The sequence below is a fragment of the Tinamus guttatus genome, unplaced genomic scaffold (assembly GCF_059628265.1).
Source record: "Tinamus guttatus ecotype Peru unplaced genomic scaffold, ASM5962826v1 Tinamus_guttatus_pri_ptg000010l, whole genome shotgun sequence".
NCBI lineage: Eukaryota > Metazoa > Chordata > Aves > Tinamiformes > Tinamidae > Tinamus > Tinamus guttatus.
The window spans coordinates 4,029,880-4,045,962 of NW_028288544.1; the positions used below are offsets into that span (position 1 = coordinate 4,029,880).

General features: G+C 38.3%; 1 protein-coding gene across 1 annotated transcript in view; it reads left to right on the forward strand.

Moving 5' to 3' along the window:
- The first annotated feature begins 380 nt into the window (after positions 1-380).
- Positions 381-16,083, forward strand: part of RFX6 (regulatory factor X6) — a 33,959-nt gene continuing 18,256 nt past the window's right edge. The window contains exons 1-6 of the mRNA XM_088522201.1: positions 381-473; positions 660-796; positions 2,556-2,679; positions 4,162-4,223; positions 9,332-9,409; positions 13,193-13,220. Coding sequence (XP_088378327.1) covers positions 381-473; positions 660-796; positions 2,556-2,679; positions 4,162-4,223; positions 9,332-9,409; positions 13,193-13,220 — 522 coding nt within the window. The remainder of the gene's footprint in view (positions 474-659; positions 797-2,555; positions 2,680-4,161; positions 4,224-9,331; positions 9,410-13,192; positions 13,221-16,083) is intronic.

The window sequence follows — 16,083 nt, forward strand, 5'->3', positions numbered from 1 at the left end:
AATCCTGGTTCCAGGGCAACCCCACCAGGCCACTCTCTCCCCTGCGCACCCACTGTTCCCTCAAGGCGCCCAGACGGAGCCCCGAAATGGCGGAGGGCCTCGAGGGGCGCCCAGCGCCGCAGGCTGGGGCGGCCTCGCTGCTCCTCCGCGGGGGCTGCGGGCGTGAGGAGGGCGAGCCCCAACGGCCGCGGCCGGGATGGCGGGCAGGGACCCCCGCGGCCGTTAATGATTAAGCCCCGTGCGGCTCCCCGCGCCTCCCGCCATGGCCCGCGCCCGCCTGAAGGCAGCAGGCGGCGGAGCCCTCCCCGCCGCCGCCTGACAGCGCCCTGCGGCCGCCCCGCGCCGCCCATGGCGGGGCCGGGCGGGAGGCAGTGAGGAGCATGGCCCAGGGGCGCGGGCGGGAGGCCGCCTTCGTGCGGCTGCCCGCCGCGCACGACGAGGGCTACGCGGAGCTGCTGCCCGCCGCCCTGCTGCCCTGCGCGCCGCGGCCCGCGCCGCCCGCCGCCCTCGGGCCAGGTAAGCGCGTCCCGGCGGCGCCGCCGCCTCCCTCGCGGCCGCTTCAACGGGCGCCGCCGCGAGCGGGTGACCCTGCCGGGCTTCTCTCCCCTCCGCGGCGGCCAGGGGTCCGTGCGGACAGCGGGGCGCTGCCCTCGGAGGAGGAGGAGGAGGAAGCGGAGGAGGAGGAGGATGCCGGCGAGCGCAAGCTGAGCGCCGCCGCCAAGAGCCTGTCCCCTAAGAGGAGCATCGCGCGGATCATGAAGGACAAGAAGAAGCAGACGCAGCTCACCCTGCAATGGTAGGGACCGTGGCGGGGCCCCGCGCCGCCACCCGCCCGGGGTAGCGGTGCTGCCGCGAGGGGAACCTCGAGCGCGCACGGAGGAGACACCCGAGTTCGTGTCTCGCAGACGCTTTAGAAATAGTTGCCCTCTGCTTTTGTCTTTCCTTCTTTCTCATATATTTTTTCTTTCTCTTTTTTTTTTCTTTTTTTTTCTCTTTTCTTTTCTTTTCTTTTCTTTTCTTTTCTTTTCTTTTCTTTTCTTTTCTTTTCTTTTCTTTTCTTTTCTTAAGTGTTACCTGCACATAAAGTGCCCTTTCTCTGTGTTTCTTTTCTTCCCCTTCTCCTCCGTTTTTAATGTTTACTAACAGAGGTCGAGCAGCCAGCAGGGATCTGCCAGGACGTGCAAGTCCTTGCAGGAGGTGGCCGTCCATGAAAGCGCAGGCTTTACCGACACATAAAGTCACCAAATATCAGCTCAGAAGCTGGACGTGTAACACATGTTTCTGACGTGGAATTAAAGCCAGCTTCATTGGTTTCCCATTTGTGCAGGAATACAGTATTAATTGGTATATATTATTGGTTAACGGAAAATCTTGGAAAACGGAGGAATGAAGCATTACTTAAGGGTTAAATTTGCTTTTAATTATGCTTTAAGACTGTATTGTATTTTTTACATTATGTTCTGCCATCAGTAGAAGTCCTAAACTTTACTTCATTTTATCTGGGCAAAAATCAACCAAATACAGGTCAAATTCTGTGGACATTAATAGGTAAAGGTTCTATTAAAGCATTCTAGAAATTAGGGACCAGTACTGTTGAATTAAGTTGGAGCTTTGTTACAAAATGCAGACTGTAAATCTAGATTTTTCCTTATAACTGAAAATCAAACGAGTTTCCTCATTTTCCCGGTTTGGTTTACATCTGAATTTTTCAGGCAGAGACTACATTCTGAGGAGTTAAATCTAAGAAGTCAGCACAAAATCATTCCCTGTGCAGTGTTTTCTAGACAGTGTTCTCTTAAATATTTATGTATTTTGAGAAATAAATTTATTATACATCGTTCCAGCAACAGTGAATAAGGGAAACTGATAGAAAAGAAACAGGGCAAGAATGAAATACTCAGACCTTTCCAGGAGTTTAGTTCAGTGCAAATAACTAGATTTTACTTCAGCTTTTAAGATATCATTTTAATGACCATCAATAACTTGTAACTTTTAAACTGTTTAAGAAGCTGTATATGAAGTGCATACCTTTCTAAAAATGCCAGTTCTTTGTTTTTCAGAAAGGTTTGTTCAAGAAAAAGTTTCAGGTCCAATGTGAAAATTAAAAAGCAAAAGTAGAAAAAAAAAGAGACATTAGGCCGGGTATTGAAATACAGGGGGACAGAAGATGTATGTTCAAACCTCAGCCCTATTCATGCAGCGGACTTAAAACCTTAGTCTTTCACTGTCTAGTTCATGTTCTTATTTTCAGGGCCAGGCTAGCTCTTAGACAGTGATCATTTAGTTGTTTACAGAAAGCAAAGCATCCAGAAATTTTAGAAGACTAATTAAGAAGAAGTAGCTCCAGTTTTTCTGTATCTCGCAATCCCTAACCACCAGGTTTGGAGTCAGTATCTCTCTAGTGACTGTCTTGTTTAGTAGGATCTCATCTGTGTGCTGTCATGGAAATCTTCAGTAAAATGAAATGAGAGGGCAGTTCCAAACAGCAGAAGGAGGCTGAGATGGGGAGACATACCATGTTGCTTCTTACTCTGGCAGAGTCTCTTTACATACAGGTTGGAAGAAAACTACATTGTGTGTGAAGGAGTTTGTTTACCACGATGCATCCTTTATGCACATTATTTAGACTTCTGCAGAAAAGAGAAACTGGAACCTGCCTGTGCTGCAACTTTTGGCAAGGTAAAGAGTAAATGTCTCCATCGTTTGTTAGACTAATTCTTTGATAAAGTCACATTCTAGTCAGCCTGTGTCATAATGGCTCTCAAAATCATGTTTTCTACTGCTAATGTACATGGAATTAAACCAAAGTATGCTTTTACCTATAAGGGGGTTTCATGTTGACATCTTTAGGAGAATGAAACTGAGGTTTCCTTTGATTTTCAGTGTGAAATAATGACATGGCGTTCTCTCACAGAGCTTTTATTTTACAGTGACATTGGTAGGGCTCTTTCCACAGAAACAGATCTGACATGGAGGACACTTTTAATTAAACTAAAGGTTGTGTGTAAAGTGAGAAGTGGCACAATGAGCAATTCAAGAAGGGGAATAAAAATTAATAACACAAAGAGCTTCTAAATGAAAAAAAAATGTTGATTCATCCTCTTTTCTACCCTTCACAACAATTAATCGTGAAATCATTTAATAAAAGTGAGATGTGAACTCTTCAAATTAAATTGTGAAGAGTTAGTGAAATGGGAGACCAAAAAATGCTTCAAGGATCGTCTTTTCTTAAACACTACTGATCTATTCATTGCTCATAAATAGCAAAATGCATTAATTTAATTAAATAATAATAATGGAATTAAAATCCAATTCATAAAATGTACGCTTACTATTTTTTTCCTTGTGTCTCTTTTTCATTATACAGTTTAAGTATAAATGAAAAAGGCAACAGTTTTCCATTTAAACAATGCTTTGATTATTATCTGTTAGATATGTCTATTAGGTCTGCCTCTGTTCCTGAATAATTTTTTTACTTCATAAACTTTTTTCCTTAAGAGCATTCTTTACAGAAAGGCTAGGATGATTTTAGGGCACTAGTTTGCACCTCAGTGATGGACTGTTCTGCTTGACTTGGATTAAGCCACGTAACATGAATTCGTAATTTGTAAAATAGAGTCAACAGAAACTTTTGTAGGGTTTCTGCATGCATGCATACATTGAAGACTGTGCAGTGCTTTGAGAGTGAAGGACACAGAAATTCCCACAAGGTGCATATTTACTTGTGTTAAACTTCAGATCACCTTTTTCAAATTAAGCATCAATTCATTTCTAGTTCTTTTACCTTCAAAATAAAATAGCCAAGGGCAAAATCTTTTCCTGATTCTATTTAGATCTCTGGAGTAAAAGAAAAAAAGTTGTACTTTGGGAGCCTGCATGGGCCTGCTGAAGACATGTAGAGTGAAGTGAAAATGGAAAGGGAGCATAAGCTTTATTTTAAAAGTGGGAAGACTGGAGGTACAAAATTAGATCAACCAGGATCGAAGTACCCAGTTGTTTGTCACCTGTGTATGAGATATACTTATTCATGGATTCCTTTAGGCCATATATTTACATATTTATATACTTACTTTTTGTGTGCGTGTGTGTGTTTTTTTTCACAAAGAGATGCCTAAGGAAACATACCATTGTCAGAAATTAATACAGTTATTTTCTCTGCAGACCATTCGCCAGAAATTCCCCCTCCTTACCACAAGGCGGCTTGGAACGAGAGGCCATTCAAAGTAAGGTGCAATTATCTATACATCCATTTACAGAAAATGCTCTAAAAATCGCATATGTCTGTATAAAATTAATGAACTGACAGGAGGGTTTATTCAGGTAACAAGATATTTATGATGTCTTTCATGTACATGTTGAGACTTTTTTTTCATAGTTTCTGACACAATCATAATTTACAGACTGTTTCAGGAGAAACAGAATTAGACATATGGAGGAAAACTGTAACTGAAACTCATTTTCCTTTTGAACATGACCTATAGATATTGACAATAAAATTTTGGAGCAGAGTTCATATTAGAAAGGAGCATTAGAAAGGGGGCATGGAATGAGTGAGGGATTTCATGCATTGCTGCTATGATGAAGTTCAGCTATGGTTATAGCTACAACTTTACACTATCTTAGCCAGCTTTGTAGCTGCGTATTTTCTGCTGCTGTTGTGTTTAGGTTTTGATGAGATCTGACCTTCACAGTAGGAATAAGGATAGTGAACAGGTAGAACAAATGATAATTTATTAGTTCAGTAGTGTCTCAGTTAAGTTTTATCCAGGTTCATAAGTGAACATAGTTGGAGAATCACTTTCAAGGTATAATGAATGAGAGAGTATGAGGAGTCTCCTTAATGCTTGTACTTCCCATCTGATTTGTCTAATAAATGGGTATGCAAGACCAAACAGGATCCAAACTTTCAAAATGTATCACGTATGTGAATAATTTAAAGCACAGCAGTACAACATACATTAAGGTAAAGGGGTATGATTCAAGTCTAATAAACATGGGAATGTAGCCACAAAATTAATCAGGTCAGGACCTGCATCATTTTATGTCCATTTGTATTCTAAGATATTTCACAGTACTAGCCCAAAAATGTTTCATGTCCAGCATTTTCGCTGCAGATCTCTATTGACCTTGGCAGTATTAATGTGTCATATTTTCATATGGATTAGCTGTTCTTGAACAATATATTTGAAGAGATGAGGCAACTGCAGGTTTTGTTTGAACATCTGGCATTTGTTTCTCTCTTTTTCAGAGAGTTTTTCTCTCTGACTCACGTTAGTTACATTTACATTGTATTGTCCTGGCAGTGCAAAAAAAAAAAAAAAAAAAGAGACTCACAAGAGACATAAGTGGCAATAGCTACAGTTCAAAGACCAAATTCAGTAGCAAAGAGACATAGAGAAATGGCAGTATAGATAGTAATCAGGATCTGCAATACTTTGTGGACTGTATACTCACTCAGGACCACACTAACTTGTGTCTTATGTCTAGTAGTTAATCATGCACGTATCATTTACAGAAGTATTTCCATTAAATAAACGAGCAAATTAATGGACTGTTCACCAGTTTCAGTAAATGGCTGGTTACACTCTGCCCTTGAGTCAGCATGAACTCTGAATGTAAAATGACTCGATGTTGAGCGAAGCTGTGTTACTGTGACTGTTAAAAGACACTAGCCATTTAAATGATAATCTTTATATATGGTAGCGCACTTACGTTGTTTTATTTCTGCTATTGCTGTCATTACCTGAATGTAATATTGATAGGAGCGGTAATAGCCTTAACAACTATTTCTGACAGTGATGCTTTGTATAATGGTATTGCCTAGGAGCTCTAATCATTGTTACTTTACTAAGTTAAATACTGCAAATAATGAAAAAAGGAGATTATCTCTTCAAAGGAATCACCATTCTTACATAAAAAAAAAAAAGATTTATTCCCTGGGAATAAAGTGTGTTGTTGCCTACTAGATGTCTTATACTGACAGAGCCTGGACATGGACAGAAGGCAAAGAAAGTCAGTTCCCTTTTCTGTCAATATTGAGGTGGCAGAAATTATTCTTCAACACTGAAATTAGCTTGAAAGCTACAGTTGTAGCTTCAGCTACAGCTAGCTGAAACACTGAAACACTGGCCAGAGAATAATTAGAATGAAGGTCTAAGCTGTGAGATACCCAAATATTAGTTCTTCCTCATTTTTGGAGCAGTGTTTGCCATCTCAGGTTCTGGTCAAGGGAGGGACTTAAAAATATATGAAATAAATACTAGAAATTTCATCCTTAGAGTCAGAATTTATGATACAGCAAGCCATTTTTTCTAAAGTTTTTGTCAATACCAAAACATTTCTTTAAAACACTCCTCTCCCTTGGAGGAGAAGATACAACACACGGGACACAATTTTGTTAAATAAAGAATATTCACTCATTTCTGATGCCCATGCTAATCACTTCAGATTGCTGAATGGTAAAGGAGATTTTCTGTATCCCTGTGAAGCAGGAGAAGCACAATAAATGCCGCAAGCCTCTCTCTTAGATTAGTGTTTCGTAAGCACCAGCTGTCTTTGAACAGGTCCTGGATCTGCCTTTTTGCATGGGTAATGTTGTACATACTGCAGCAACCACTAGAATTCAGTTATAATCTTCATGTCCTATGAATCACCTGAAACGACTATTTGGGAAAGAGTACTTACTGCTCAGACCATACGCAAAGAAGGCTGTTTGAGCTCAAGTTACAATTTAATTTTTTGTAGACTTTGATCAATGCTGAATCTTAGCTTTTATCCATCATGTCTGAAAACTATTATCTTATTTATTAGGAGTGATTTAGTGGGTTAATAAAACTGATATGGCAGCTGGCCCTGTGATAACAAGTTATTGCAAGTCCCTGAACAGCTTAAGCCTATCATTTCCTTATCAGCTATCATTTGTGTCAGTGTATGCTAAAATCAGGTCTACTAACTGCATAGGAACATATGTTACAACAAACCACTGAAATTTAAAGAGGAAAGCAGTTGAGATCGTTTCTTGTAAATGATTTTTAAACAAATTGAGAATAAGTTCATTTTCATGACTGATTTAATTTTATGAATTGTATGATAGAAATACAACTTAATAAAATACACATATGCTGTATGTGCATATACATATATATACAAAGAGACAGAACAAAGATACTTGAAGCTGTGGGTAAAAACATTATCAGTGTGTCGGTGAGGGCTATATTACAATAGGGAATCCAAAACATGCTCTTCAGATAATTACTACAGTTTATAATAGAATAAAAATCTTTATACCTTAATACTGTATAAAAGTATGTCAGACAGAGTTTGAAAAGTATAGATTATGGGTTTTTTTTTGTTGATTCTTTGTCATAGCTGGAAAGCTGAATTTATTTTAGTACTCTAAATTCAACTACGCAAATCATTAAATGAAGTAAGAAAGACAGTTATCACACCTTTATGACAAATCGGAAAGGTACTGAACATATCTCTTCTCTGCATAACAAAATGTGACCATGTTAAAATCTGATGTCTTGGGACATTCCAGAACAGTAACCAATATTTTGCCTGCCAATGGAAACCTGAGAATCTAAGTTGTACAACAGTTCCCATTTCTAGTCCAAATATGGTGATATTGAATATCACCTCAGATATTGAATAACTCAGATATTGAATCCTAACCTTATGAAGAAGTACTCCTTTTCCTTGGCTTCTGGCACATTCCAAACTTGGCAGTAGGGAATTTCAAATTTGTGGTGAAAGTTTTACTTTTAAAATTTTAAAAATGACATGATTTAAACAGAGATGTGGGAAGTTGGAATGAGACGTAGTCAACTGCTCATTTGCATGGGCAATGAGAAATAGTGCATATAACCTGCAATTAAAAGAATTGATCATAGCTCTACATAGTTTTTATCCAGTTCAATACTTAATTTTGATGACAGAAAAAAAATGTTTATGTGTTTAGCATTTATGTCAGAAGTGTGTCTAGTATTAGGAATCTTGAGATCCAGGACTCAGTTTTCAAGCATGTGCTTAATTGTGAATGCTGGATTAAGACCCATACTTTATGTCTGCCCACTGTGTGTTAAGCTCATCTGGAGGCACAAGCGTTTCATTTTTGCCCATGTCCGTTTTAGTTCGTTGGGATGAACTAAAGGGATGGCTCCCTTGTTGGCAGTTGATTCAACAGTGAACTTACTTCAGCGCATTGTCAGTGTCTAGGGCTTTTAATGCACTGTCACTGCCCAAGTCTGGTATATGGTGAAACCCTTTCCTGGGGGCTTCCCTAGGGGGTTTCTCCCGGTTGTTCCTCTAGGCCTTTTTGTTCCTACAACTGCAAAGTTTCATGCTGGTAGCACAGCAAGGGCTTCGGGGCTGCTCATAGCACCCCTGTCTGCACAGGCAGAGATTAAGATTTCTAATTCAGCGTCAGGCCTAGCAACAAGACACATCAGATCATTCAGCCTCCCTGCCAGTGCACAGTTGTTCTCTCTTGTGCTGTTTATCATTTTTGCTACTCTGCTTCTAAGTGTGCCCAAAGGTGAGAACTTTCACATAGGTGATTATTAGCCATGTGCTCTGATTGATTCTCTTCTTGCATGATTTTATAATTAGATGATGAGTTTTCACCCAAAGGAATTCCTTCATTAAAATGCCCCTCCCTCTAGCTGTATCTTACATTAATACATTAAAAGTTTGATACTCAAGGGGTTAATATAGAGAGTTTGTAAAGTGGGTTATAACTCTGTGATTTTCTGAACGAAAGGCACAATATAGTCTCTATAATTTATAAACAAGATGTTATGGATATAAGTGGATTTTATTGATGGGTTGCTTTTAAATTTTTTTTGTTTTTTATCAAAATCATGTAATCAGAGATCTCAGTTTAACTGATCCTGGCAAACTCCACTGCACTCAGATTGTTATTTGTATTTTAGAGCTGTCATGTGCTTGAATTAGAAGTGTTACTTTAAAGCAATTCAGTTAAACCAATCGCCGGAGTATTTTCAAGCTGACTTCAGTCCAAAGAAAATCATCCTTAATACATTGTCCATAGTATTCTTGGGTGTATTTGGTTTAATCCAATAATTTTAAACCTATTTACTTGATTTTATAAGACAAGACCTATGACCTGTGACAGATGAACTCCAGTAGACTTTGTTATGACCAGTCAAGCAATAGTTGTCCCTAGCTTGCTATCCTGACGTGCTTTGGGAAGTCACTGCTTTTTTTCTGTTAAGAAAAAAAAATTGTAAGTCAGTGAAGATCAAGTTGACAAATGGTCTGCTTTACATGTCACCCCAAAATATAAATAATCCTCTTCTTTTTTTCACAGATATCACTATTATGGAATTGGGATTAAAGAAAGTAGTGCGTATTACCACTCTGTGTATTCTGGAAAAGGCTTAACCAGGTACAGTAACATAACTTCTGAAACTTAACCTCTGCCAGTGCTATAGAAAGATGTTCAGTGGTTGTCTAACCCTAACCTTTGCTGAAGAAGTAGGACACGGATTGCTTTTGATACCAGAACTAGTATTACTGTGTATCTCAACATGTTATTCTCAGATTGAGGCAGCAACTTTCTGCCTTAGGGCCCATGTTTTGTTTTAACATCTAATCTAGATGTCTGGCTAATATCTTTCAGTATGGCCCCACTGAAATCAACATAGAACTGTATCACATTGCACTATCTGAGGATTTGTCCAAGTGTGTAGGTCAGTTTTCAGGACACTTGTCTCTGTTTGCATGTGTGTCACCCACTGAGTGCTTTCCCCAGGACATCTTTCCATTAGGAAACATCTGGAGTATGGTGTGAAGCTGGCACCTGTGAGCAGGAGGGAGGGGTCAATGTAGATTAATATTTACTGGTCCTTTGACTGGCTAATATCTGTTTAAACCTAACCCAGGAAGCTCTAATTATATTTATTTAAGGGACAGCTAGCAGGATCAATACGTTACGATAGCCGCCTGTTGGTTTACCAAAGATTAATAGTTCGTAAAACAAATGTCTCTGTTCACATATGGCTTGAATGACGGCTTTCATTGTCTACAGCAGTATACTTATATAAGTGGGAAATCTGAGAAAGGAAAGGAATAAATGAGTTTATGATCACACAGAAAGTTCAATCAATGACAGGTACAGGTTATGTCCAAAGAATAGGGCAAGTGTGAAAAATGAATGTAATGTTGGCAGCAATGCTTTAAAAGAAAGAGCTTTCCACTGCAAGTCTTAAGGTTTACTAGTCTTGAATATGCCATTTCCTTGTCCAATATTTATTTAGAGCTGCGGAGGTGTTGGTGGTACACAGACAGATGATGTTCTTTCATAATACAGAATTACCTTGAACAATTTGCTCATTTAATTGACTAAAACTCAGCTTAACAAAAAGGGATATAATCACTCTTGCTCCTCAACTTTATCTCAGCCAGTATCATGCCATTCAGAACTCTGTCCTTGTACATTCAAGCAATGATGAGTGCAAATGTACTAGAGAGTCTGCAAAACTCCCCAGGGCTGGATTTCCAAGGGTACACGGTCACATGAAGATGCATGTAGACACCCTCTAAGATCTTCAGGAATAGTCAGATTGCTGACAGTCATTATTTCATAACAGTGAGATATTTAGGCACTTCTGAAAATCCCACATAATATAAATAGTCCTCTTTATGTAACAGCTGCCAAATTAACCAGGGGTCTCTGGCTTTTAGGTGGTTTGTTTCCAGGAGAGATTTATAGCTTGATATTAGGTGTCACTACAGTGAATGAGAAGCGTTTTAAAATGAGATCCAGACAGATCTGAAAATTGAGCAGCTGAAGGATCATCTCAGGTGCATCAGTAGCAGTTTGACAATCTACAACAGCAATCTGATGCTGAGGAACATAAATCTCTCCAATCCATCCCAGACAGGACAACACAGCTTGATATGAGCTATAGGACCCCTATGGGAAACCTGCTTTGAACTCTGGGCTGCTAGTTTCCGATGCAGCTTTTCTAAGATAATGCTCTGTTGCACTGCTATCATTTCTGTGACCTAACCAAACCTAAAAAGAAATATGAGAAGAGAGACTAGATTGTCAGTTTATGATTTGTTTAGGTTTCACTAATTATGAACCTTTGCTTGATATTAGGTTCCTGCATGATGTATGTCATGGAGCAGATGTTGAATTTTCAAGACCCAGTGTTCAACTTACCTCCCTGATTTAGAGCAGAGGCTCAGTTGCAGAATTCACATAGTCTGGTCCCTCACTGTGCTTAGATATAGCTATACAAAGAGAATGACACAGTAGCACGGGGTTAAGATGTAGCTCCAGAGGAAGAGTCTAGTAGTGTAGGAATTCAAACTTGAGACTTACATGTGAGTGTCACAGTTGCTGCCTGCTGAGTATAATGAAATATGTAAGAATCTCCCCTTTGTCCAACATATGACCTAGTAAGCGAGTTATAAAAAGAATGGGTCAAGCCCAGGGCAGAAATAGGCAGGGGAAATGAATGGTTTGACAATGGTATCAGATCACACCATGCTCACCAGCACTAATAATATATGGTATCTTTACCTTAGGGCTTGCAAATTAGAAGAAACTTGTCAAAAGATGAGAAGGGTCAGTGGGCCTCAGCCTAGTTGCCTAGATATATTGGCTTTTCAATTGCCCCAAGACACCAAACACACCTGAATGCAACTGGCAAATATGATACTGCAATTCTGTGGGAAGTCAGCTAGAGGGCTACAGCATCTAATTGTCATTGATAGATTAATATTTAGGCAATAGAGATGAATAAAATAGTCCCAAAGTGTTGGATCTAGATGCCTGAATCCATAAATGCCACTGACAATTTGATTTTCCAGTCCTGTTAAATACTTGGCTTTGCACTGTGGAGGGAGCATACCCTAACATCAAGCACCATTAATGCAGGGAGCAGTGTGAGAAGTGAAGTTTTAACTAGTGATGAGGCTTTGAAGAACCAATACTAGCAGAAGCTGCCTGTTTTTTTTTGCTGTAAATTAATGTCTTCTTGCCACTTGGTCCATAACAAATGCACCCCACTATGAAGCCAATTAGCTCTTATCTTATAATCACTGATTTACACCTTTTCTCTTGCTCATCTGTCAGCAGACAAGGGAAGTCTATATGCTAGATTGTCTTGTGCCAAAAGCTGTCACTTGCCTGTGCCCAGCCTGGGCAGTCAGAATTTCATAACCATTCAGCCACCGGGTTTCTTTCCTGACAGCAAAGCATCTCATCAGCATGAAATCACAATATGCTGCTAATAATTAAAACACTTCATATTGCCCGCAGAATCTTATCACTTGGCAGCAAGCAGAACAGGAAATATCAATAATCAAACAAGCTGTAATTAACTTACATTGTTATCATTTTACTGATCCATATAAAACAATATCCTTACAGATTCTCTGGTTTAATAGTTATAATTTAAATTGTGGGTTTTCTAGTTTTTGCATTGCAGAGTTACCTTATAATGCAGTGGCTTCATTGTGGATCTTTGCTGTGGTCCACTGTCAGGACACTGAAAAACATTTCAGTCTGTTAATGAAACTTCAGTCTTCAAAGTGCATTTCACTTGCATCAAAATAATGTTATGGTTAAAGGAACTGGAAAAACATTTTTCTTTCTTCATTTTCCTCAAAATGGGAGATTCTAGATATATTTTTTTCTATTCTAAAATTACTCAGCCAGATCTAAAACAGTATGGATTTCCTGGTAAAGACCTCATGGACTTGCATCCATGCAACCCTTTCGACATTTATGAAATTATAAAGTTCCAAAGAGAAAAATGAAGCTGAGATTAATACTTTACTACTTGATCAGTGAATCTAAATTTTCTTTTTTTAGAAGTCATTTTCAGTAGGTTCCCTGATATCCACAGTCACTTGCAAGTTAATTGAAATAGTTAAGAAAAAAAGCCTGATTTTTATTATTATTTGGAGGAGCATGTGCTTATTTTATAAAACAGAGCATGTGGCCTGCTCTGTTTTATAAATATATATGTGTATGTATTAATTATAATATATATGTAATTATCTATATTAAATACATATTGTTTATTATTAAAATAATATTTGATATTAGATTATACTTGATATATATTTTATTTTATATAATGTATGTAAAGTATTAAATGTAATTTTTATATAAATTTTATTTATGAAAAAATAAACGTGTTTATTTTCAAAGATTCTCTGGAAGCAAGTTGAAGAATGAGGTAAGTGCCTTAGTCTGTTTTCTTTCAATTCTGCTATAATCAAAATAATATTTGTGACTAGCTCTTCTTCATACTCCTTTATTTTGCATTAGAAATCAAACTGTATAATCTTCCTTTGTGATGCTAAGTATTTGCTCCTCCAAACAGTCAAAAGAGCAGAAGGCTGGAAAGCATCTTCTGGGATCCATTTTCTAGTCTAATTCCGCAAAACCGCAGAGTCTTGTAAGAACCTCTTAATATAAAGGTCAAGTTCTAGCTTGTTAATTTTTTTGCATCTATTACTTCTATAGAAGAAGATTTTTTCAGAATCTCATTTCTCTGTTTGGAAGCCAAAGATTAATTTAATTTTCTACCTATTTTCTCTTCCTCAGCATTGTCTTTCTATATATATACTTTTCTCTTTTCGTGGCATTTTCCTACATATCTTTTCTCTGCCTTTGCTTGCTAGATGGAACAAACAGCAGCTCTTTCAGTCACTTCTGAGCAGCCTTATGACCTTTCACTGTACTTTCTCCAAGTTAAGAAAGTTCTCTTCTACAACAAAGATCTTGCAAAAGTTTTGTAACTGGCATGTCTCCAATTTTTATAAGAATTACCCTTTTTGATGATATTTCTCCTAAGACTGTGTCTTTTTCATATTTTGACAGCTGTACTATTGCTTACTATTATTCTGGTCACATTTACACTAGAAAACTATGGATTGTTTTGCTACTAGGGGGGTTTAAAATTTCTCCTAGGATTGTTTTTTGACACTTGAGTTCAACTGTCAAGGGATAGCCTGCATCCATATTATTAAACAAGCTAGTCTCATATAACAAGATAGGCGCATCTAAACAAAGGGGGAAAGTCCTTGGCATGCAGTAACTGTTGAAGTATGACCAGTAATTTTTGGGCAGATTGCTACCTGGCATGTTGTGACCCATTCTGGATAAAAGTATTTAATTTCCTGGGTAGTTTCCTGATGCCATTTCCTGGGTAGTTTCCTGATGCCAGTCTAAATATAGCTTCTGTGATCTGCTGGCATACAACAGGTCATATTCCTTCTTTTTCAGTTCCAGATAAGCAATTCCTAGCTGATAACAGAAATTCTTACTGGGCCCCGAGAGCTCAGTTTTGTGCTATGGATTTTTATCCCCTTTATTACCATTATCTTTGAACCATCCAGATACTCTATGTGACCTTTTGGTCTTCCTCTTTACTGATGATTTCATTAACCTAGGTCAGCCAATGGGAAATGAAATGCTCAGTAAGGTGGTCCTAAGTCTCATCTTTGAGTATTTTCACTCCAGTCCCTTTTCAACACAGTAGTTTCCTTGTCAACGCAACTTGCTATCATTCCATCTGGAGCCAGTTCCTTAAACATTTCACATTCTTGTACTAATCCCCATTCTCACCAAAATAACTAGTCATTTCCCATGCTGACACCCCATCAAATGTTTTACTGAGGTTCAGACAGGTTAGATCCACTGCAGATCCCCTGTTCGGATAATCAGTTGTCTTATCATAAAAAGATAAGTGCTATGCTGTGGGATACCCCCAACATATTCGAAGATTCATCAGCACTACTACAACATTGATTCTCTGAGAGTTTTAGATGTGAAATTACTAGTTCCTTTGACTTAAATGAATGCCTAATTTACTTCCATCTCAGATGTGGAATTCCCTGTATCTATCTGTCTTGTTCCTGCCCCAGAGCTCAATATCCTGGTCCTCCCAGAAGAAGAATCCCAGAGATGTCAATGGAAATAAGTAGGAAAGGATGCCTCATTGTGCAGTTCATATTGCCTAACTTTGTCTTGTCTAAAAGGGAGATCTTAAATCCAAAACTGGATTTCATGATCTAAATTGAATTTTAACAACTTCACTTTACTGAAAGTTTCTATTAAAGTTAAGAGATGATGTATTATTCTTCACTTGCTTAAAAATACATATAGTTAGTTATTCCAGAAAGATTTACAGTGATTGCATAAGGTGTAATTGTCAGTAGAAACGTAAAGACATTGAAAAGATTTTAAAGCACTGATTGTCTAAATATACTGAGCAAATGGCATCTGAATGAACACTTATTGAGTGCCAGGGACACTGTTTACTTCTGGTATGTTTTATCACGTTTTTTAGTATTCTCTCTGTAGGGGGAGATACCAGCAAATTCTTTTATCTAAACTAGTTAGTGCACCATTAGAGTCTGCATGGTTAATTAGGCAGATAATATTACTGTCATTATCTTAATGTTAAATGGCCATTAGAACAGATGGCATTAAATTGAAAGGGCAAGAGGTAGTGGGTTAAAATATTAAACCTAGAACTGAGGCACAGTCATATAAGTCCATTAGCAAACTAAAAAACATTGCAAATGATCTTTTCTTAAACCTCTCATGAACATCACCGCTTTCTTTTAAATGAACTAATTCCTTTTAATCAGAGCTTTTAATATATTTCATGGGTAATTGCATAATGAAGTCATCTAGATTACTCCTGTTGTTAAGGGGAAAAAAAAGAGACTTCTTATCCTATTAGACAATTGGAAAATTGCAGAAATATTGACACAAAGAAGTATTAGTGCATCCAAATCTCTGTAATTTCTTTGACTTGGAGCTTTTTATGTATTTGAATAATAAATAATATAGATAAATGTTGTTTGCATAATGCACTAAAATGTTCATAAAGACAAACCTAGTCCCACTGAGGTGAAGGTGAAACTTCCAGTCATTTCAAGAGAGTAGGAGGCAGGCAGCTAGAATCAGTGACATGCTTCTGGTGGGCATGAAACTCAGTATTCTTCCTTTATTTATTTTTTTTCTAAAAAGCTCTTGGAACATTTGTTTATATGTACATTTATTTGCATATAGGAGATCATAGGAAC